The sequence below is a fragment of the Sphaeramia orbicularis genome, chromosome 3 (assembly GCF_902148855.1).
Source record: "Sphaeramia orbicularis chromosome 3, fSphaOr1.1, whole genome shotgun sequence".
Taxonomy (NCBI): Eukaryota; Metazoa; Chordata; class Actinopteri; order Kurtiformes; family Apogonidae; genus Sphaeramia; species Sphaeramia orbicularis.
In genome coordinates this window covers 2,796,293-2,812,917 of record NC_043959.1, presented here as the reverse complement: position 1 = coordinate 2,812,917, position 16,625 = coordinate 2,796,293, and the positions used below count along the sequence as shown (strand labels likewise).

The 16,625-nt window shown below is 39.3% G+C and overlaps 1 protein-coding gene across 2 annotated transcripts in view; it reads right to left on the bottom strand.

Annotated features, from left to right (window-relative positions):
* The window catches only part of bbox1 (butyrobetaine (gamma), 2-oxoglutarate dioxygenase (gamma-butyrobetaine hydroxylase) 1), a 42,034-nt gene that overhangs the window by 13,834 nt on the left and 11,575 nt on the right, over positions 1-16,625 (bottom strand). For both annotated transcript variants that reach the window (XM_030129352.1, XM_030129361.1), the window contains exon 4: positions 331-529. In XM_030129352.1, the coding sequence (XP_029985212.1) occupies positions 331-529 (199 nt within the window). The remainder of the gene's footprint in view (positions 1-330; positions 530-16,625) is intronic.

The following is a 16,625-nucleotide window of genomic DNA, read 5'->3' as shown; positions in this document are numbered from 1 at the left end:
CAATAAGTCAAAGTGATGAACTCCGGTGTCATGACAGAACCATCTGACGCGCTCTAAACTTCTGGGTGGAATCAAAATCGCATTTACAGATAATTGACAAGAGCCCACATTTTCACATTCTAATTCCTTCCTCAAAAACATGGCTGCTTATTCAGGATTCACTGGAAAATTAATGTTAATAAAAGGTCTTTTGTACCTATTTTCTGCTAATAACACACTCTGATCCATGGAAAAGTCAACATTACAGGGTTTAGTGGGGACTTGGATTACTCATCTCTGGCTTGGCTGACGATGACTGGAATCAAATGTGTGAACGTCACAGAGCCTCACCCGTAGAACGTCAGCCTCAGATATCCAATCCGCTCGGCAAGTTTGGCCACTTGTCCTGGTTGTGCCGGCGCCCCCTTCAGGTAGACAACACCAACACGCCGTAGGGCCAGGAGCCAAGCTAGAGCCGCCTTATCGTCATGGAGTATTTCCTGGAAATCTGCTGTGGGAATTCGCAGTGTGGAGTCCCAGTAATAACGCTCTGACAGGAAGAAGAAATGGGGAGAAAAAGACAAAAAGAAAAAAAAAGTCAATACATCTGAAAGGAGCAATGTTTATTATCTGTACATGTTCATGAGCTGACCCTGTCTCAGTTTGGTCTCATATAAACACTGAAAGACACAGAGATTTCAATCTAACACACAGACTCAACGTTGTATGAGCTAGTCCAAACTACCTGAAGTGTACTGGAAACATGGTTTGTTCCATTCATCTGCAAAAATGTGAATACTTCCTGTCACCATTAACGTTATATCAGCTTTTGAAATAGAGAATTCCAATTATCCTTCTTCAATGAATACTTGTTTTCTTTACTGCTTGGACAGTGACAATTAATGGTCACCCAGCCAAATTAGATAAATGCAGATCTCCATTCTAATCAGAAAGACTAATACGAACTGATATAAAGTTAATTTTAAAAGATTTTGTTTAATATACTGTAATACAAAGGCTAACATTAACTTCCCGACCAGGTGTTTATTCAATAGGAAAGAAGATTGCATTTTATTTATTTTCTCCATATAGCCTACTACATGTCTTTAAAAACAAAAGTATTTCATAAAGACAGCTGTCTTAAGATAATATTGTTTTATTTAAATCCCAGAACCTGCTTGAATGGATCAGCCAAAGTGACTAAAACAGTAACATGCAAAACTTCAAACTAAAACTCTGACTCTAACCGACCCGTCAAGGAAAGCCCGACCCAACAGATGACCACATTAGAAAGTCCGAAGAAAACAGAGACCGAGTGTGACTTGAAAAAAATACTAACAGTGTTTTTAGACACAAGTTCAGTGTCAGTTTATGGGAGCTTGGGTTTTTTAGAGCCACCCAGTGGCCATCAGTGGTATTACAACTTTAAGATACATCTGTACAGAAGTTTCATGTGACGTATGCATACATTAAGTCTTGCTGCGCGCTCATCTCAGAGGCAGGAGTCACGCTGAGTTCGTAGCGTGGCTGCCTCCATATTCCTCTCGCTGACAGAACAAAGCAGCGACTGCCAGTGTGAATAATGCCGTCGTCTTGCTGTGCCATGGGTTGTCAGAATAGAAAGAGCACACAGACAGATTTAATCTTCTATAGAATTCCTGCTGGTCCTTCCACAAAAATCGGCAAAAGTTATGGTTGCAGGTATTAAGACGCGAGAAATGGTCTGAGGAGGAAATTAAGAATGCTCGTCTGTGCAGTGCACACTTCATATCTGGTAAGTACTTGAGAATTAGATCTACCATATCAAATTGTTTTCTGTGTTATAAAACACCAGCATGATGTTCAGTTATTGAAAGTAACAACTGTGTGAAAATGGATGAGTATACCACTAGTGAAGCAGTTGAAGTGTACAGTCATACTTGTTTACAATTTGTGTCAAATACCAAAACTCAAACAGGAAGGCACACATAAATGACAAAAAAAACACATGCGATGAGGCATCACAGACTCGTGTTTTTGCCTCCAAGTTGCGCGCATCTTAATGACGTCACTGTTGTTAGTAAACATTGAAACTCATCTATTGGCTTCATTTTGGAGTCAAGGAGCTTGTCCCTCAGCTAACACCACTGGTGTAGTAACTGTAATTAGTACCACACTTTAACACATTACATGGCTATGAAGTAGTACAAACACAAACAGGAGCATTTGGGTCAATATCATCATAAGGCGCCTTTGGTGTCCCCCATCCAACTCTCACCATGAACACATTGCAAAATAATGAATTTCTAGGATTTTATTCTGGATGGGCAAACCCTTACACATATATTAGTACAATTTTAAAATGTGATTTTATTGTTTTATAGAAATTTCTTGATTTGTGTATGTCCCTCACTGCCCTTCCAAATTTAGTGAGTGAAATGTATAAATAAAAAAACAATTTTTAATATTTTTTAGATGTTGTAATGATACTCAACAAATATTTCAATGAAAAAAGTCATTTTAATAATTTATACTTTATTTTCATAATAATATTTAACATTCTACACGTCCTTGAAATTGCTGTCCATCCTGTCACTTTGGAGGAATCGCTCCTTTAATCATAATCTGGTTGATGCCACCCCTGATGTCATTATCATCATCATTATAACACACAGTCTACCAGAGCATTTAGTATTTACATTTCAAAATTTTCACCATTTTGTGTTTGTACTTCGATGTGGGTGTGGCATGGCGGTGCAGTGGATAGCACTGCTGCCTCACAGCAGGAAAGTCCTGGGTTTGACTCCAACCAGGGACCTTTCTGTGTGGAGTTTACATGTTCTCTTCCTGTTTGCGTGGGTTCTCTCTGGGTACTCCAGCTTCCTCCCACAATCCAAAGACATGCACTAATAGGTTAATTGGTAAATCTAAAAATTGCTCATAGGCATGAATGTGAGAGACTGGTCATTTGCCACTATATGTCGGCCCTGTGATGAACTGACGATACGTCCAGGGTGAACCCCCACCTTTACCCACAGGTGGCTGGGATAGGCTCCAACACCCCCACAACCCTCTTGAGGATAAAGCGGTCCAGAAGTTGACTGATTGACTAGGATGTGGTCAAGCTTATGATGTACACCCTGTCACCACGAGAAAAGTTTATCATAAAACTTTTCAGAAATTGTAAATATACTTGTTGAACAGAAGATGACCTACTTTTCCAGCTCAAGGTCCAACATGTGGTCATTAAATGCCAACGTTAGCTAAAACTGTCCGCCCTGTCATCTATTTTACACGTATTTGTCAGTGACAGGATGGACATATTTGTTTCATATTTTATTGTCTGCTTGTACTTTGCTCAAAAAAATAATTATTAAAAATGTGGGAGCGTGACTAACATGAATTTCTAACAGCCTGCAGTCGACTTAACACATTGAACATAAAGTTAATTGGTTTAAGGACATTTTGAAGTGTGAAAGGCACCTTATAGTGATATTGACCCATTTACGTTCAACAGGTCACACTGTGTCCACTATAATATTCTATTACAATGAAATATTCTTCAAAAACCAGACTTCCCCATCAAACCTCCTGTCTTATAAATGCTATACCTGCTCTGAGTCCTTTGTGACGTCAACAGAAACCCTAATGCTCTCTTAAAACTAAACACACTCCGATGACACAAACACTTGATTTACTGCTGCCTTCATTTATTAAACTACTGGATCTGAAATAACGGTATACATGCCAAAGACACTCAGATAAAGCACACAGAGTACATTAAGACCGAAAAGGACCAAAATGCTGTGCTCCATTTCATTTCTAAATCCTCATGTTAAAAATTCTCATTTGAAATGTTTTGGTGAATTACTTTCTTCTTATCTGGAAAAAAATAAGCCCACTGTGCTGTGCACCAACATGAAGCATTTCCAACCCCAGGTGTTTATTTGTACATCAGACCAGATACAGACAGGACAAGCACACACAATCTACACACCAGGGACACAACTGTTGTCTGTCATTGCAACATTATCAGATCTTACATTCATTTTTCTGTCTCCAGTTCTTGGCCCTATCTCCTGTTACAAACCTCCATGCTCATTTTTTTAATGCACACTCCATGCTGCATGAATAAACCCCAACTGCTGTTTTATTCAGCAGGGAATATCGGGCAGTTTATGCAACTGATAGGCACACATGGACACCATTCTGAAGTCCCTGATTTCAGCTGAAATTTTTGAGAAACACAACTGAATCTATTCACTGAAAACACTCTCCACTGGCATTCTCTTCTGTCTCAAACATCAAAGGACAACAAGGCTGTAACTACAAGAAAAAAGTAAAAAGAAAGAAAATAATGATAATTTTTACAGATACATACTGCAAACCAATGCCAAAAGGACATATTTTTCTCAGCTGTGAAACATCTCGAATAATGTGAATGGACTTCACCTATTCCAGGATTTGTAAAAAATTGGCAGTGGCTACTGCGGCACGAAATATCAGTTTATCTATTGCCACAGAGCCAATCAAATGTTAGCATTTGTACTGTGACAATAAGCAGTAACGACATTTTATTGCCACAGAGCCAATCATGGATACTGTTCCATGAACTCATTAGCCTCCTGTTGCCACAGTACTGTGGTCACATATGGCGTACACATGACAGTGAAATTATGTCAATCAACAAAAGTTTAATATCGTTTCAGCCTTTCATCCACATGACACCTGGTGTTGTCGGTGCCTTGAAACGGTATTTTTGGAGAAGGGGTCAAAGAGTGGAAACATCTCACAACACTGCACTTGTGTTGCCGTATGGATAGGCAAACACCACTTTTTTGGAAACGATGACACCGTAGAACCGCGAGACCAGAAGAAAACCCTGGACATAACCTCATGCACATGCTCACTGCATTCTTCTGTGATTTGAGTGTATCCTGCAGCTCTGTCTGTTTGTGTACAGCGCCACATATAGGTGTTGCATACATATTACATGGTTTTAACCCAGTTTTCCCATTTCCACCTGGACGCAGGAAAAGAAAAGAAAAATACCACAAGCATTGTCGTCTGGACGACCGGTAACTGGTCCCCTAGCCTTTTCCTGTAACCGGATCGGCACATGGCATGTGTGATCCACAGTGCTGTGGCAGCTGGGTGACAGGTTACCAGTCTACACATGATATAACGAGGGTGCTGATTGGCTCTGTGGTAACAGACAAATGAGAAAGTTAGTCCCACAGTGGCAATAGCCACTTCGATAAAAATCTGAAAAAGAAAAAAAAAAACAAAACATATATAACATAGTTGTATGCAAAAGTCTTAGGGCACATTTAGCTTTTGTTGTTTTTTCAGGGTTGAGATGATCATACAAATTTATGTCTCATTTTCTTTTCATCAAATACAAGAAAATACAGGAAATATGTGCACCACCAGCCATAAAATACTGCATATATAAACATTCCAATAGATTACATGGTTTATCTATTTCAATGAAATGTGTTACAGCGCCCCCTAGAACAGCAGTCACATGAGTTCTGCCAGTGAAATTACCAACTTATACTCGATAATTAAACAAATTCTCATGTCATTTGGAGGTCACCGGGCTTACAAAGTAATTATTCTAAAGTTACACTGTGCTGTAGGAAACTGAATGGAACTTAAACATGAGCAGCATATATATGCACTGCCAGGCTCTAAATAATAATGTAATATCAAGTTAGTTGCACTAATCCAAGGACTAGCTCAAAAGAATGTTTTGTATATTTTACAAATATGTAAAAAATTGCGAGTCAGAAATCGATATAATCACATAAATTAATAAAATACAGATATAAACCATCTGAATGTGTGATGTTTGTTTCATGAGTTATTCAATAAAAGATAGAGATAAATGAAGATAAAACATCACCATTTGGCTGATTCACATATTTAAATTCATGGCTGTTGAGGTCATGTGGTGAATACATAAAATACTGATTTACAAATGGCACTAGTCTCAAAAAGCCCATGTGATAAGAGACATATAAATCCAAAATAAATTCAATGAATATTAATGTTCAAAACAAATCATCTGACACCAACTTCCTTGCTTTAAAATAAAAATCCAGACTACTTTGAAATGGTGGATTTAGCATATGTCATAATTTTGTAAACAAATATAAAAGCTGAAATGAGGCCAAAATCAGCAGATATGTCTGTCTGGGGTCATGTCCATAGGATTAGTGGCCATGGCTCAGGAGGTAGAGCGGGTTGTCCAATAACCAAAGGGTTGGCCGCTCGAATCCTGCTCTGTCTTAGTCATGCATTGTGACATGTTGTGTCCTTGGGCAAGACACTTCACCCACCTTGGCTCCAGTGTCACTCACACTGGTGAATAAATGCATGTGAATGTTTACTGGTGGTCAGAGGCGCCATTTCGCATGAATTGGCAGCCACGCTTCTGTCAGCCTGTGGCTGCAAATGTAGTTTACCACCACCAGTGTGAGAGTGAATGAATAATGGATCAATAATGTAAAGTACTTTGGGTGCTTTGAAAAGTGCTATAGAAATCCAATCCATTATTATAAAGCCTTTCAAAATGCGATGCACTGTTAAAGAGTTATTCAATCAAAAGGTGTTAAATGTTCATATGCATGCTGGCGACCCCTGTGTTTTTTTCTTTTTTTTTTCTTTTTTTTTTCCCTGTAGAAGATTTTCAGGCCCTGTAATCTGTTATGAAAACTTAACATTCACACCACTTTGGTTTTGTCCACACATGGTTTTTGTTGGCTGGAGTAACAAAAGTAATAATATTATATAAAAACAATAGGTTTCCAACTCAGACCCCTTATAAAATCATTATGTGGCTACAAGTACTATGTATTTTGTTTGTTTGGTTAGAAAAAAGGAAATGACTCATACAATCATCTTAAGCTCAAAAGAACCAATTTCATTTAAAAACACTGTGATAGGGTGAACTTCAAGATTAATACCTCAATGTGAAAAATCAGCATGTCTCTGACAGACAGAAGTGGAAAAAATCCACCCACTGCTCTCCACCCAGCTGGCTCCACTCCTTTTTCCATGGAGCCTCTCCGGTGACTTCCACAGAAACAGCTGCTAAGTGCATTAGCAGGAGCAGGAGGAGGAGCAGGAGGAGGAGGAGGGTTTTAGCTGAGGAGACTGAGTACCTGTCTGATATTTGTTGCTCCTCCTCACGTCTCTCTTCAGTACCCACCGACTTCAAAACAACGTTCCAAACGGCTGCATCACAAACAGATTACAAGGCTAAAGCTGGCAGGAGATGGGACGCCAGGGCGAGCGTGATAAACATGTTGAATTTATCATCGGCGTCATTTAAGACGAATACATCTTCATTGTGAGAGGGAGACAGATTTAGAGCTGCAGGAGATGCAGCATCAGTCAGAACCACAATGACCATGTTGACTTGCAGACCCCCCCCCCCCCCCCCCCAGTGCTATTGTCATAAACAATCAAATCCTGGCTGCCCAGTTCAAAGGGTCAGGAACCCCCCGCCTGCTAAAAGTTGTTGAGAAGGCAGAGGGAAACAAAGGCTGAGAATGAGGAAGTGGGGCAGAGGTCAGGCCTAAATGTTACAGTTGTTCTTGTGAAACTGGACCTGGATGTGTTGTACATGCTCTGTTGTATTTCAGCTCTGTGGTTTAGGGTGTCACCGTGACAAAGAGGCTGCAGCCCAGGTCACACTGTGCATATTCAGCAGCTGGTGGAGCTCTGGCTGCACCTCAGCTTGAATCTAATTCTACACACTTATCACGCTCTGCTGTCGAGTGTGGCTGGGTCAAACAAAAAAAATGAGAACATTGCATGAATATGTGCTTTATAATCATGTAATTAGCTCCTCACATGCTTGTTTTCAGCAAGAAAAGCTCACCACAAGTCTCAGATGTGGAGGATCACAAGGAGCTCACATTGGTCACAGATTAAGAACAAATAAGGACTGCATCACCCAGAGGACGTAAATACACATCTGGACTGAAATGACACAGACTACACAACTTCCACTTAACTCACAGCTGAATTTAAGGCTGTGATAAGATATTCTGGCTTATTATAGACGGAATTTAATGCTTAAGTATCCTGACCACAGATATATTAAATTAATGGAGCCACTGCAGCATCACTGACTGCTTTGTGGACGACTGTTCTGATACGATGCTAAATGTTAACACACAGTATTTGACAGTAATATCAACTTAATCTACCATATAAACACACTAATTAGCAGGCGACCTAACGGGCCATATATAAACCAAATAATAGAACCATTTAGTAAAATTTTCACCTAAACTATAGTGAATGTTCTTTTTTTTCTCAACATTCTTTTTATTGAAGTCAAGGTAAACCAGAGCAGCAGTCATACAAGAAAAAACAATGCTTTTATATTTTCCACACAACAAGAAACCCAATACCCACCCCATCCCTCCCCCCACCCTACAAAGTCCCAGGCAATGCATCCCCATCTAAGATTAAATAAATAAATAAGCAAAATAAAGAAAGAAGAAAAAAAAAAAAACATATAGAGGCAATAATATTAGTAGGTATGACACTCATCAGGCATAGATAATTAAACAAAAAGAAGACAAGAGTGGAGTCGGTCTACAAGGCAGATTTGAGAGTAAATGGGGCTGTGTTGTGTTGGGCTGAGTAACAACATGTCGTCCCTCATGATCGAGGTTAAAACTCATGAATTCATGAGTTATCAGGAAGAGTTTTTAGTGCATTAATAAAGGACATTACTGGGTTTCAGGTGGAGTAGAAGAGGTTTTTGGACCCCCTAGTGTATTTAACCTTTTCAAGACTTAGATGGAGCATGAGGTCACTCATCCATTAGGAGGTGCTAGGCGGTTTATAGCAGATGTTCTTACCAGGAAAAAAATATTCATAAATACAGAAGCTATTTGCTCTAAAATCTTACTAATGCAGCAATAGTTTACAATGGAAGCACCATACACTTTTTAAAGAGTGTAAATAAGAGCAAAAGGGACAAGAATGACTCCTAGAATTAGTTGATGACTAAATATTGCTAGAGAAAGTTTACACTTTTTAAGTAGAAATCAGCTGAAACAAACATCTTTTTAGTATTATACTTTACTTCCACATGAGTGTCAATTCAAGCCTTAATTTTTGTACCTTGAGTTAAACACATTAAAAAAAAACAAACAAACTGAAAACTGTATGACAATCACGTACTATGTATAGAATAATATAAACATCTGGGACTGAAATGCATTTATGTGATGATATTATGCAATTTTGGATAACCATTAAATTTAAAAACTCCAGTGTCTGACATTTAGGGTAATTCAAGTGGCTCTAATTGAAGAAATAGAATATGTATAATTTGTTTTAATGATTATATAATCAGAGAAAGAATTGTATTTTCATTCTGATAGAAGGAGGTGGTTTTAGCTACAGAGGCAGCAGGATCTGACATGTTTCTACAAAACAAACCTGTCTTTTTCTCTATGTTATAGAGAGTGGACTGAGGCATTAGAGTACACAACCACCATCTACTCATGTCCCAACGTGATATCATGAAATCGCATAAATATACATGCCACTTTTAATTTGCGTTAATTGGCATGTTATCTGTACACATTATAAGCTTTCTGCGTGTATGTTCACGCCGCGTCAAATATCACACACTGAAGGTTAGAGTTATGGTTAGAGGTTAGGGTTATGTGAACCGGAGATCTTGGCGTAAACTGACATGTGACCAAATGGCGTTGAATAACACGTGAAAGGATGAAAATACATACATATAGTACATCAAATGCCACAAGAACTGATGTGACATACAACCCGATTTCAGGAGATAGTCTCCATGTCCCCTTAACCAAAAACAAGATCCAGGATCCAGGATGGATACAACAAACACTGGCTCTAATGAAGGATGTCACTTCCCTCATGTTTATAGCAGCCACCATAAGGGAGAGTGAGGCCAGCGATGCCGCAACCTGCAATTTCACCACAGGATGTCACCAAATATCACACAATAAACACTGAAAAAAAAATGATCTGGATAACTGAATAATGGGGACTGTAAAAGGTGTTGCTCACAGACAAAATCACTGTCAAAACTCTGTTGAAATATGAAAATTATAGTCCACAATTTTCTTTGCTCATTTGGTTTTCCTGTGGTAACTCATTTTATGATTGACTTCTGCCAGTGTTATAGCATTAAAACAAATGTATGGCTGTAAAACTGAGGAAGCAGCGGTAAAGCAGAGAAGTTTGATGCCAGTGTCAGATCAAACCGGTAGGTCCAGACTGTGCTGAGCCCACAGTGTTCTGGTCATGTTGGTGTGTAATACTCCACAGTCTCATACAGAGGATATTCACTGAAGTGTTTTTTCTGGGTGAGCTGTTCCTCCACATCCACCTCATTCACTCTTGCATAGTTTCCAGTTGTGGTTAGATACAGTGTTGGAATGAGCATGTGCTTTTTTTATGTTCGTACTCAGGAGGACGGCACTGGAGCGTCTGCCTGAGACAACCTTGAGTTTCTGCTGTGCGATCATGTGTTTAAAGTCACCGAGGTTTACGTAGGCAGGGCTGTGCTAGTGTGTGCTTAAAGAAACCTATAACAGTCTGACAAGATAGTATATGTGCATAATCCCCTCCTGTTTTCCCCCTCAGTCGTGGTCTGCTACAGTGGCTTTTCCAGATGAGGAAACCTGAAGCGGCTCCTGTGGCTGAGGGCAGTTCCTCCAGTTGGTTCTGTCTAAGCTCCCAGAGCTGCATTACTCTCCTCTGCAGCTGGGAGGGCCTTCAAAGCTCTGCTTAATCACTGCCGTTATCCACAGAGCTTTGTTTTGACTTGGTTCAGTTTTATCACAGAGGAAAGATCTGCTCACTTCAACGGCCGTCTGTGGAATGTACACTGGAGGCTTTCAGACACATGGGCATCAATGGCGTTTCACATTCAAACTAATGTTTAGTGCACATTTCAGAGATTTTTCCCAAAGAAAGGGCAAAAAACATCAAGTATTTATGCCCAGTTATTCTTACTTTGGCTATAAATCAATCTCCAAACATCCCCTTCTGGAATACTACTTTGCTTTTACTGCTTTCACTAATAATAAAGCATTGTCTGTTCAATAGTTTCACAGTAAATAATAAATCATTAACACTGCCTTGTCTCTGCTAATGGATGTGTAAGTGAGCACAAATTAACAATTTTGACTCTAACCAGGTTTTCTTCCCACAGCTTGGCTCCAGCTGCGAAGACACAATGATTAATGATTAGTGCTCCAGAGAAGGCATGGCAGTTTACAGCCAACATGTCTTACATTCAATGGTGCTGATTTACTAAACGATTAATGCAAATAACCTACTTACTTTTACACATATTTTGCTCAACTTTAATTTACAGTCACACTGAGATTTATTGAGAACTATTGGTCACTGAACCATAATATTGTTGTTCTCAAACAGATGGATGTATATTAATTGTAAAGGAAAGTCAAAGAACACGGTAAGTGTCAGAAAACATGACGAAGAGACTAATCTTTGTAGCACTTTCTTTAAACACTATCATTTTGAGGTTTTGGGTGGTTGCATACAAATCATGACTTAAATGACACAGACCCTGTGTCACATTTATAACAACTAGAGATTTTAACATTAGCAGCTCTGCTCAATCACCAGTTATCAACGGCTACTAAACAATGAAGTTATAAGAACTAATTTTTTTGGTGGACAGTGAACCATGGACGATGGCTGCTTTGATCTGTAAATACACAAACACACAGAAGACTTTATCTGACTATGTTATGCTAATTACAAACAAATACTGCCATCTAACTGGTGTGAATGACACAAGGAAAAGTGACCATTGTGCTGCAGAATGATGTTCGTTTTCCACTGAGGCAGGTCCAGGGCTGGTTCAGAGACAGTGACAAATCTCAAACCTGATCACTGTGTTTTAACAGACTTTGAGGAACACCCTCTTAACCAAAAAACAGTTTCACCAACACTTTGCCAGTCTACAGCCAAGAACTGTTTACACCAGGAAGCATCACGTCTGCAACATCTCTCAAAACAGCAGTTGTTTCAGTCAGCTTCACCTTGATAAATGCACAGAGTATTTTCAATTTAAACAACGGAACTCTGACCTGAAAAACATCTCAGAAACTTCATTCCATAACCCATCAACAGTGGTATGTTGTAAATTATATCTGTATCTTGTTTTGTAACAACAGCTAAACTAAATGTGCTTCTTTGGCTCATCTACCAATGTATGCAGACTTATGCAGTGATGAAATACTGACTCTGGCTAGGTGAACCAAATCCAAACCTGCAACAGGCCCAGGTTCATGTTGTTGGTGGAAAGGTATGTGATTTATCAGGAGGGTCAGTTTGCTTCGACTCTGAACTCAAGTCTGAAACATACAAGTCCAAAGGTGTTAGATATAGTATTTGTTTTCTTCTTCTTTGGGGTTTCACAGTTGCTTGCGTCCTTTGCATTTGTTACAACCTGCTTCTGATTAACATTGTTTGAATCTATTACAGGCTTGTAATCACTCCAGTTGCTTTCACAAAAATATGAATATCGAATTGACAGAGCATCCATTTTTCAGTTTTTATTGGTAGTTGCCATTGAAAGAAGCAACTGGCCATGAATAACTTGAGCTCATCACGCCGATTAGACTGTGTCTGCCAACACTTTGAGGCATTTCAAAAGGATTCTTCCTCTTAAAAAGAACCAGTAAAGGGAGCTTTGTTTCACTTCATATTTCAGTCAACAATTAACAAGTGTGTTTGTGTTTTCATAGTGACTGAACATCTGTGTGAATGTGTCAATGGAGCTGCAATAAATTCCCTCCACCCACCACTAATTTTGACAAACACACCTTTATTTATGAACCAGATCTGGATGACAGAGCAGCCAAACCCTGGGAGAGACAGACGGAGCAGTGTTTTCTACTGCAGAGCTGCAGGCCTTTCACACACTAATCCAAACTCAGCTCTTTCTCCATCAGCAAGTTCCCCAAATTCTACTGAGCTTTGCGGTAGTTTGTCAAATTATGTCCCTTTTGCCAACTTCTACTCACTTCTTTCAGACTTATTCGAAGCGCCAAGCAGGAGGTCTGGCTTGCCAGGAAAATGAAAAATCCAATCGCTATAATCACTGAGCTTTCAAAGGCAGACTGATGTAAAGGTGTTGAAATATCCAAAAAAACGATGACAATGAAAGAGGATTTAGCCCAAATCTTTAAAGGAATTACTGGAACACAGAGTGAAAAATAAACTGTGTGTGGGTGAAAACCAGTGAAATCTGTTGAAAAATGGGCCAGCTCTTTCTTCTTGAGGCCTGATATGTGGAAGGTTTGGCTGACCACTATTATTTCTGACAAGTCTAAGCTGCTCAAGCCCTCAACAGTCCATAACAGCACACTGCACAATGGTAAAAACTACATTTGACAAATGAAAACACCTCAGTTATCGTTTACCGTTCACATTCCTTAAATTCCTTTCAGGATGATAACACAGCATGCGCACGTGTGTCGGAGCACGTGCATGGAAAGTTAGTTCTGCTGAAGCTGTAAACGGCGTGTGAAGCGACTGTCCGGTTTGGGAAAACATACAAGTTTTTCCATTGATGAACCTCCAAGGCTATGTTTCCAGAAGCCATACTGTCAACTGACGAGAGATGACATAGAATCTAAACTCAGACCAGATGGCAAAGAGAAACACCAGCCAGACAGCAAACTGACAAATCAGCTGCTACTTGGCTGAGTTATAGAATCAGTCAACAGACTTCATTCAGATATGTTCAAACTTTTAGAGTCTGTATAGAAGATCCAATCAGTGAGGAAATTTAGGTCAACTTTTCAGTCCAAATGGATTACAGTTTGGTGCATATTGTATTTATTCAATATAGGATCAACAAGTATTAGCAGAATTCTATAAACGATCACCAAGAGAACTATAAACACTCCATGACTTGAGGATCACTTCCCTTGTACTCTTTTATAGAAGCACAAAGTAGAGTAAGCTGAAAACTCCAAATACATAAGTTGATCAAGCAGGAAAATTATAACTATTGCCACACTTCCACACAAACTTGTCCTGGAGTCTGATAAGTCAATCCATGTTGCACTCACAACCCAGCTCCTCAAATGGATTATTATTACGTATGTGAGGAGCCTCGGTTGGTAAGAACACAGGAAGGCTGTCCAGATTATTTCCCTGTACATAGCCTACATCTCAACATCTTTTAAAGACTCAAAGGGCTTGTTTGGGGAAGACGCAAAGATGGGCTGGCCCAGAGACATTAGTAGAGCTGTCAGTCAAATGGATAGAAATATTTCTGCTGCTTTCATCTCACTGTTTTTATCCAGCTGGATAGACACAGTAATCATGATAATGTAAAATAATTACAGTATAATTACAGTCACATCAATTGCAGTAAGTAGTTAAATAATTATTGTGACAAGTCTGGTATTTGCATAATAGGGAGCCTAGAAACTTCAGACGACGCAAATGGGATGGACTGAGGAGGCGGACCAGTGGAATTAGCCATCCATGTATTTGAATATTACCTACATTTTTTAAAAATAAAAACATATAAAATAACAATGCTACAAATGTATGGCATTTATAGGAATAATTACAGTATTATTTAATAATTCATGTATTAAAACACCAAAAACATTGGAGAGCTTGGATTTATAGCCCAAGCAATTACTCATCTTGAAGTGGTTGGGTCAGAATTCGGTCAAGTTTTGTTCCCACCTCAAATGAACACCTCTACAGCTGAGACCAAAACAGGATGGTTCCAGTGGTAGTTGAGGTTGACTCTCATGTTAACGTCCATGCAACTCAACCAAACTTAACACAAACAGGAAGATTGTGAGGTTTGAGACAAACTGCCAATGCTACCATTTTCAGCTACTGTCAGAGACGTAACAATTTGAACCGCAACAGCTAAAAGCTAACTCAAAACAAATCAAAGGCTAAAATCTGCACAGAAAAAAAAGGAAACCAAACAGGGTCTTTCAAACATGCGTGATGCTTGCTCTTCTATCCCTCTGGTCCTTATGAGCAATACAGATTGTTGGTGAGTAATTTCTGCCTTGTTTTTAAGAAACACATAGCTTTCATCAGATTTTCGACAGCCTGAGAAGGTCTTCATTATAAGAAGATGGATTAAGAGCAGCAAGCCGGGGTAAAAAGACACTGAAGTGATTTGACAGACAATCCACAGCACAAGGTTAGAATAGTTTCATGTTTTGGCTGTGAACAATGACTAGGGACATATTTGGCAGAACAGAGGAGGAAATAGTTGGGACATCTGTTACAGTACAGCAAATCTCATCACACCTTTAGTGAAATCATTTTATAGTCTTAATTAGACCTGTTTTTCTTCGGTTTATTTCCTGACAATTCTTGTAGCTTTCCATAGTTTTGTAACATTTTGTATGTACACATTTGTGTGCATTCATTGAAAGATTACTATTGTTGAGACTTATTAGGAAATTTGTGGATCATGCAGAAAGTACAAGTTGGCATATTTGTGTGCAAGACATGTTCCATAAAAGTGGTAGAGCAAAACTAAACCTGCCACTCCTCCTTGAACCCCCCACCCCCACCCCTCCATGAACACGCATGCCTAACCAGGAAATTGGACTCATTTCCTTCAAATTTTAAACAAGAGCTGTGATGTTTCATCTTTACATGAAATAGACAGGACTGCATAATGGGATCCAAAGAACAGCTACGTCTTCTAAATTTGGGATTTAAGAGGTTTCATTTCTAGGATGCATTTGGCAAAGGATGTGAATGGAACAGATCTGCTCTGATGTATTCAGACTCAAAATAAAGACTTTAGAGGATCCATGTCCTGCTGCGACACATGGCCATGTCTAGTCCTTATTGAATAACAGGTCAAGAATCAGACGTTTTGTGGTGGGTATGTGGCATTACTCATTCTGTAAAAACCTTGAGAAGCACTACTTGCTGAAAACTGTTGGCTACATAGAGTGCACATTATTCCACCAGCTCAGTAAATGCTTTCACAGTTATCCCTCAAACTCTGCTAAAGGCAAGTGTCTCTTCAACCAGTCATCAAGAGCTCCCTCGATTAGATGTTCAGTCTAATAATACATTAGATCAAGTATCTAGTGAGTAGATCTGCTATAAAAACCTGCAGTACATGTAGTAATTGATAAATATGGGCTTGCCAGAAACTGCAAAGTATTATCACAGCCACACAGAACCACTAAATGTACAATAACCACCATACGACTACAAAAAGTAAAATAAAGTCACCACAGAGGAAAGTTCAGACAAAGCTAGCAAAACAAAGAGCACTTCATAATAATAAGTCAGAGGTGCAAAGGATTGTTAATGTATAACTGTGTTGCATTCTGTCTACGCGGCACAGGTTTCCTCCTTTTCCACTGAGGTGGTACCAGGGCTAGTTCAGGGCCACAGCTAGTCCTAGTGCTAGTGCCTTGTTGGTTGTTCTTGCAGGCCTTCGAAGATCCAGTTTGTTTTTCCATTGGTTGTGGCCTTGGAGTTACATCCTTACATCACTGTATATGTTCACAGGTGATGGAAAACAGAGAACCAACTGAGAATAAGATGAAAATCTGTAAGTTATAACTGTCTTAATACCACTGTTGGGTCACTGAACATAG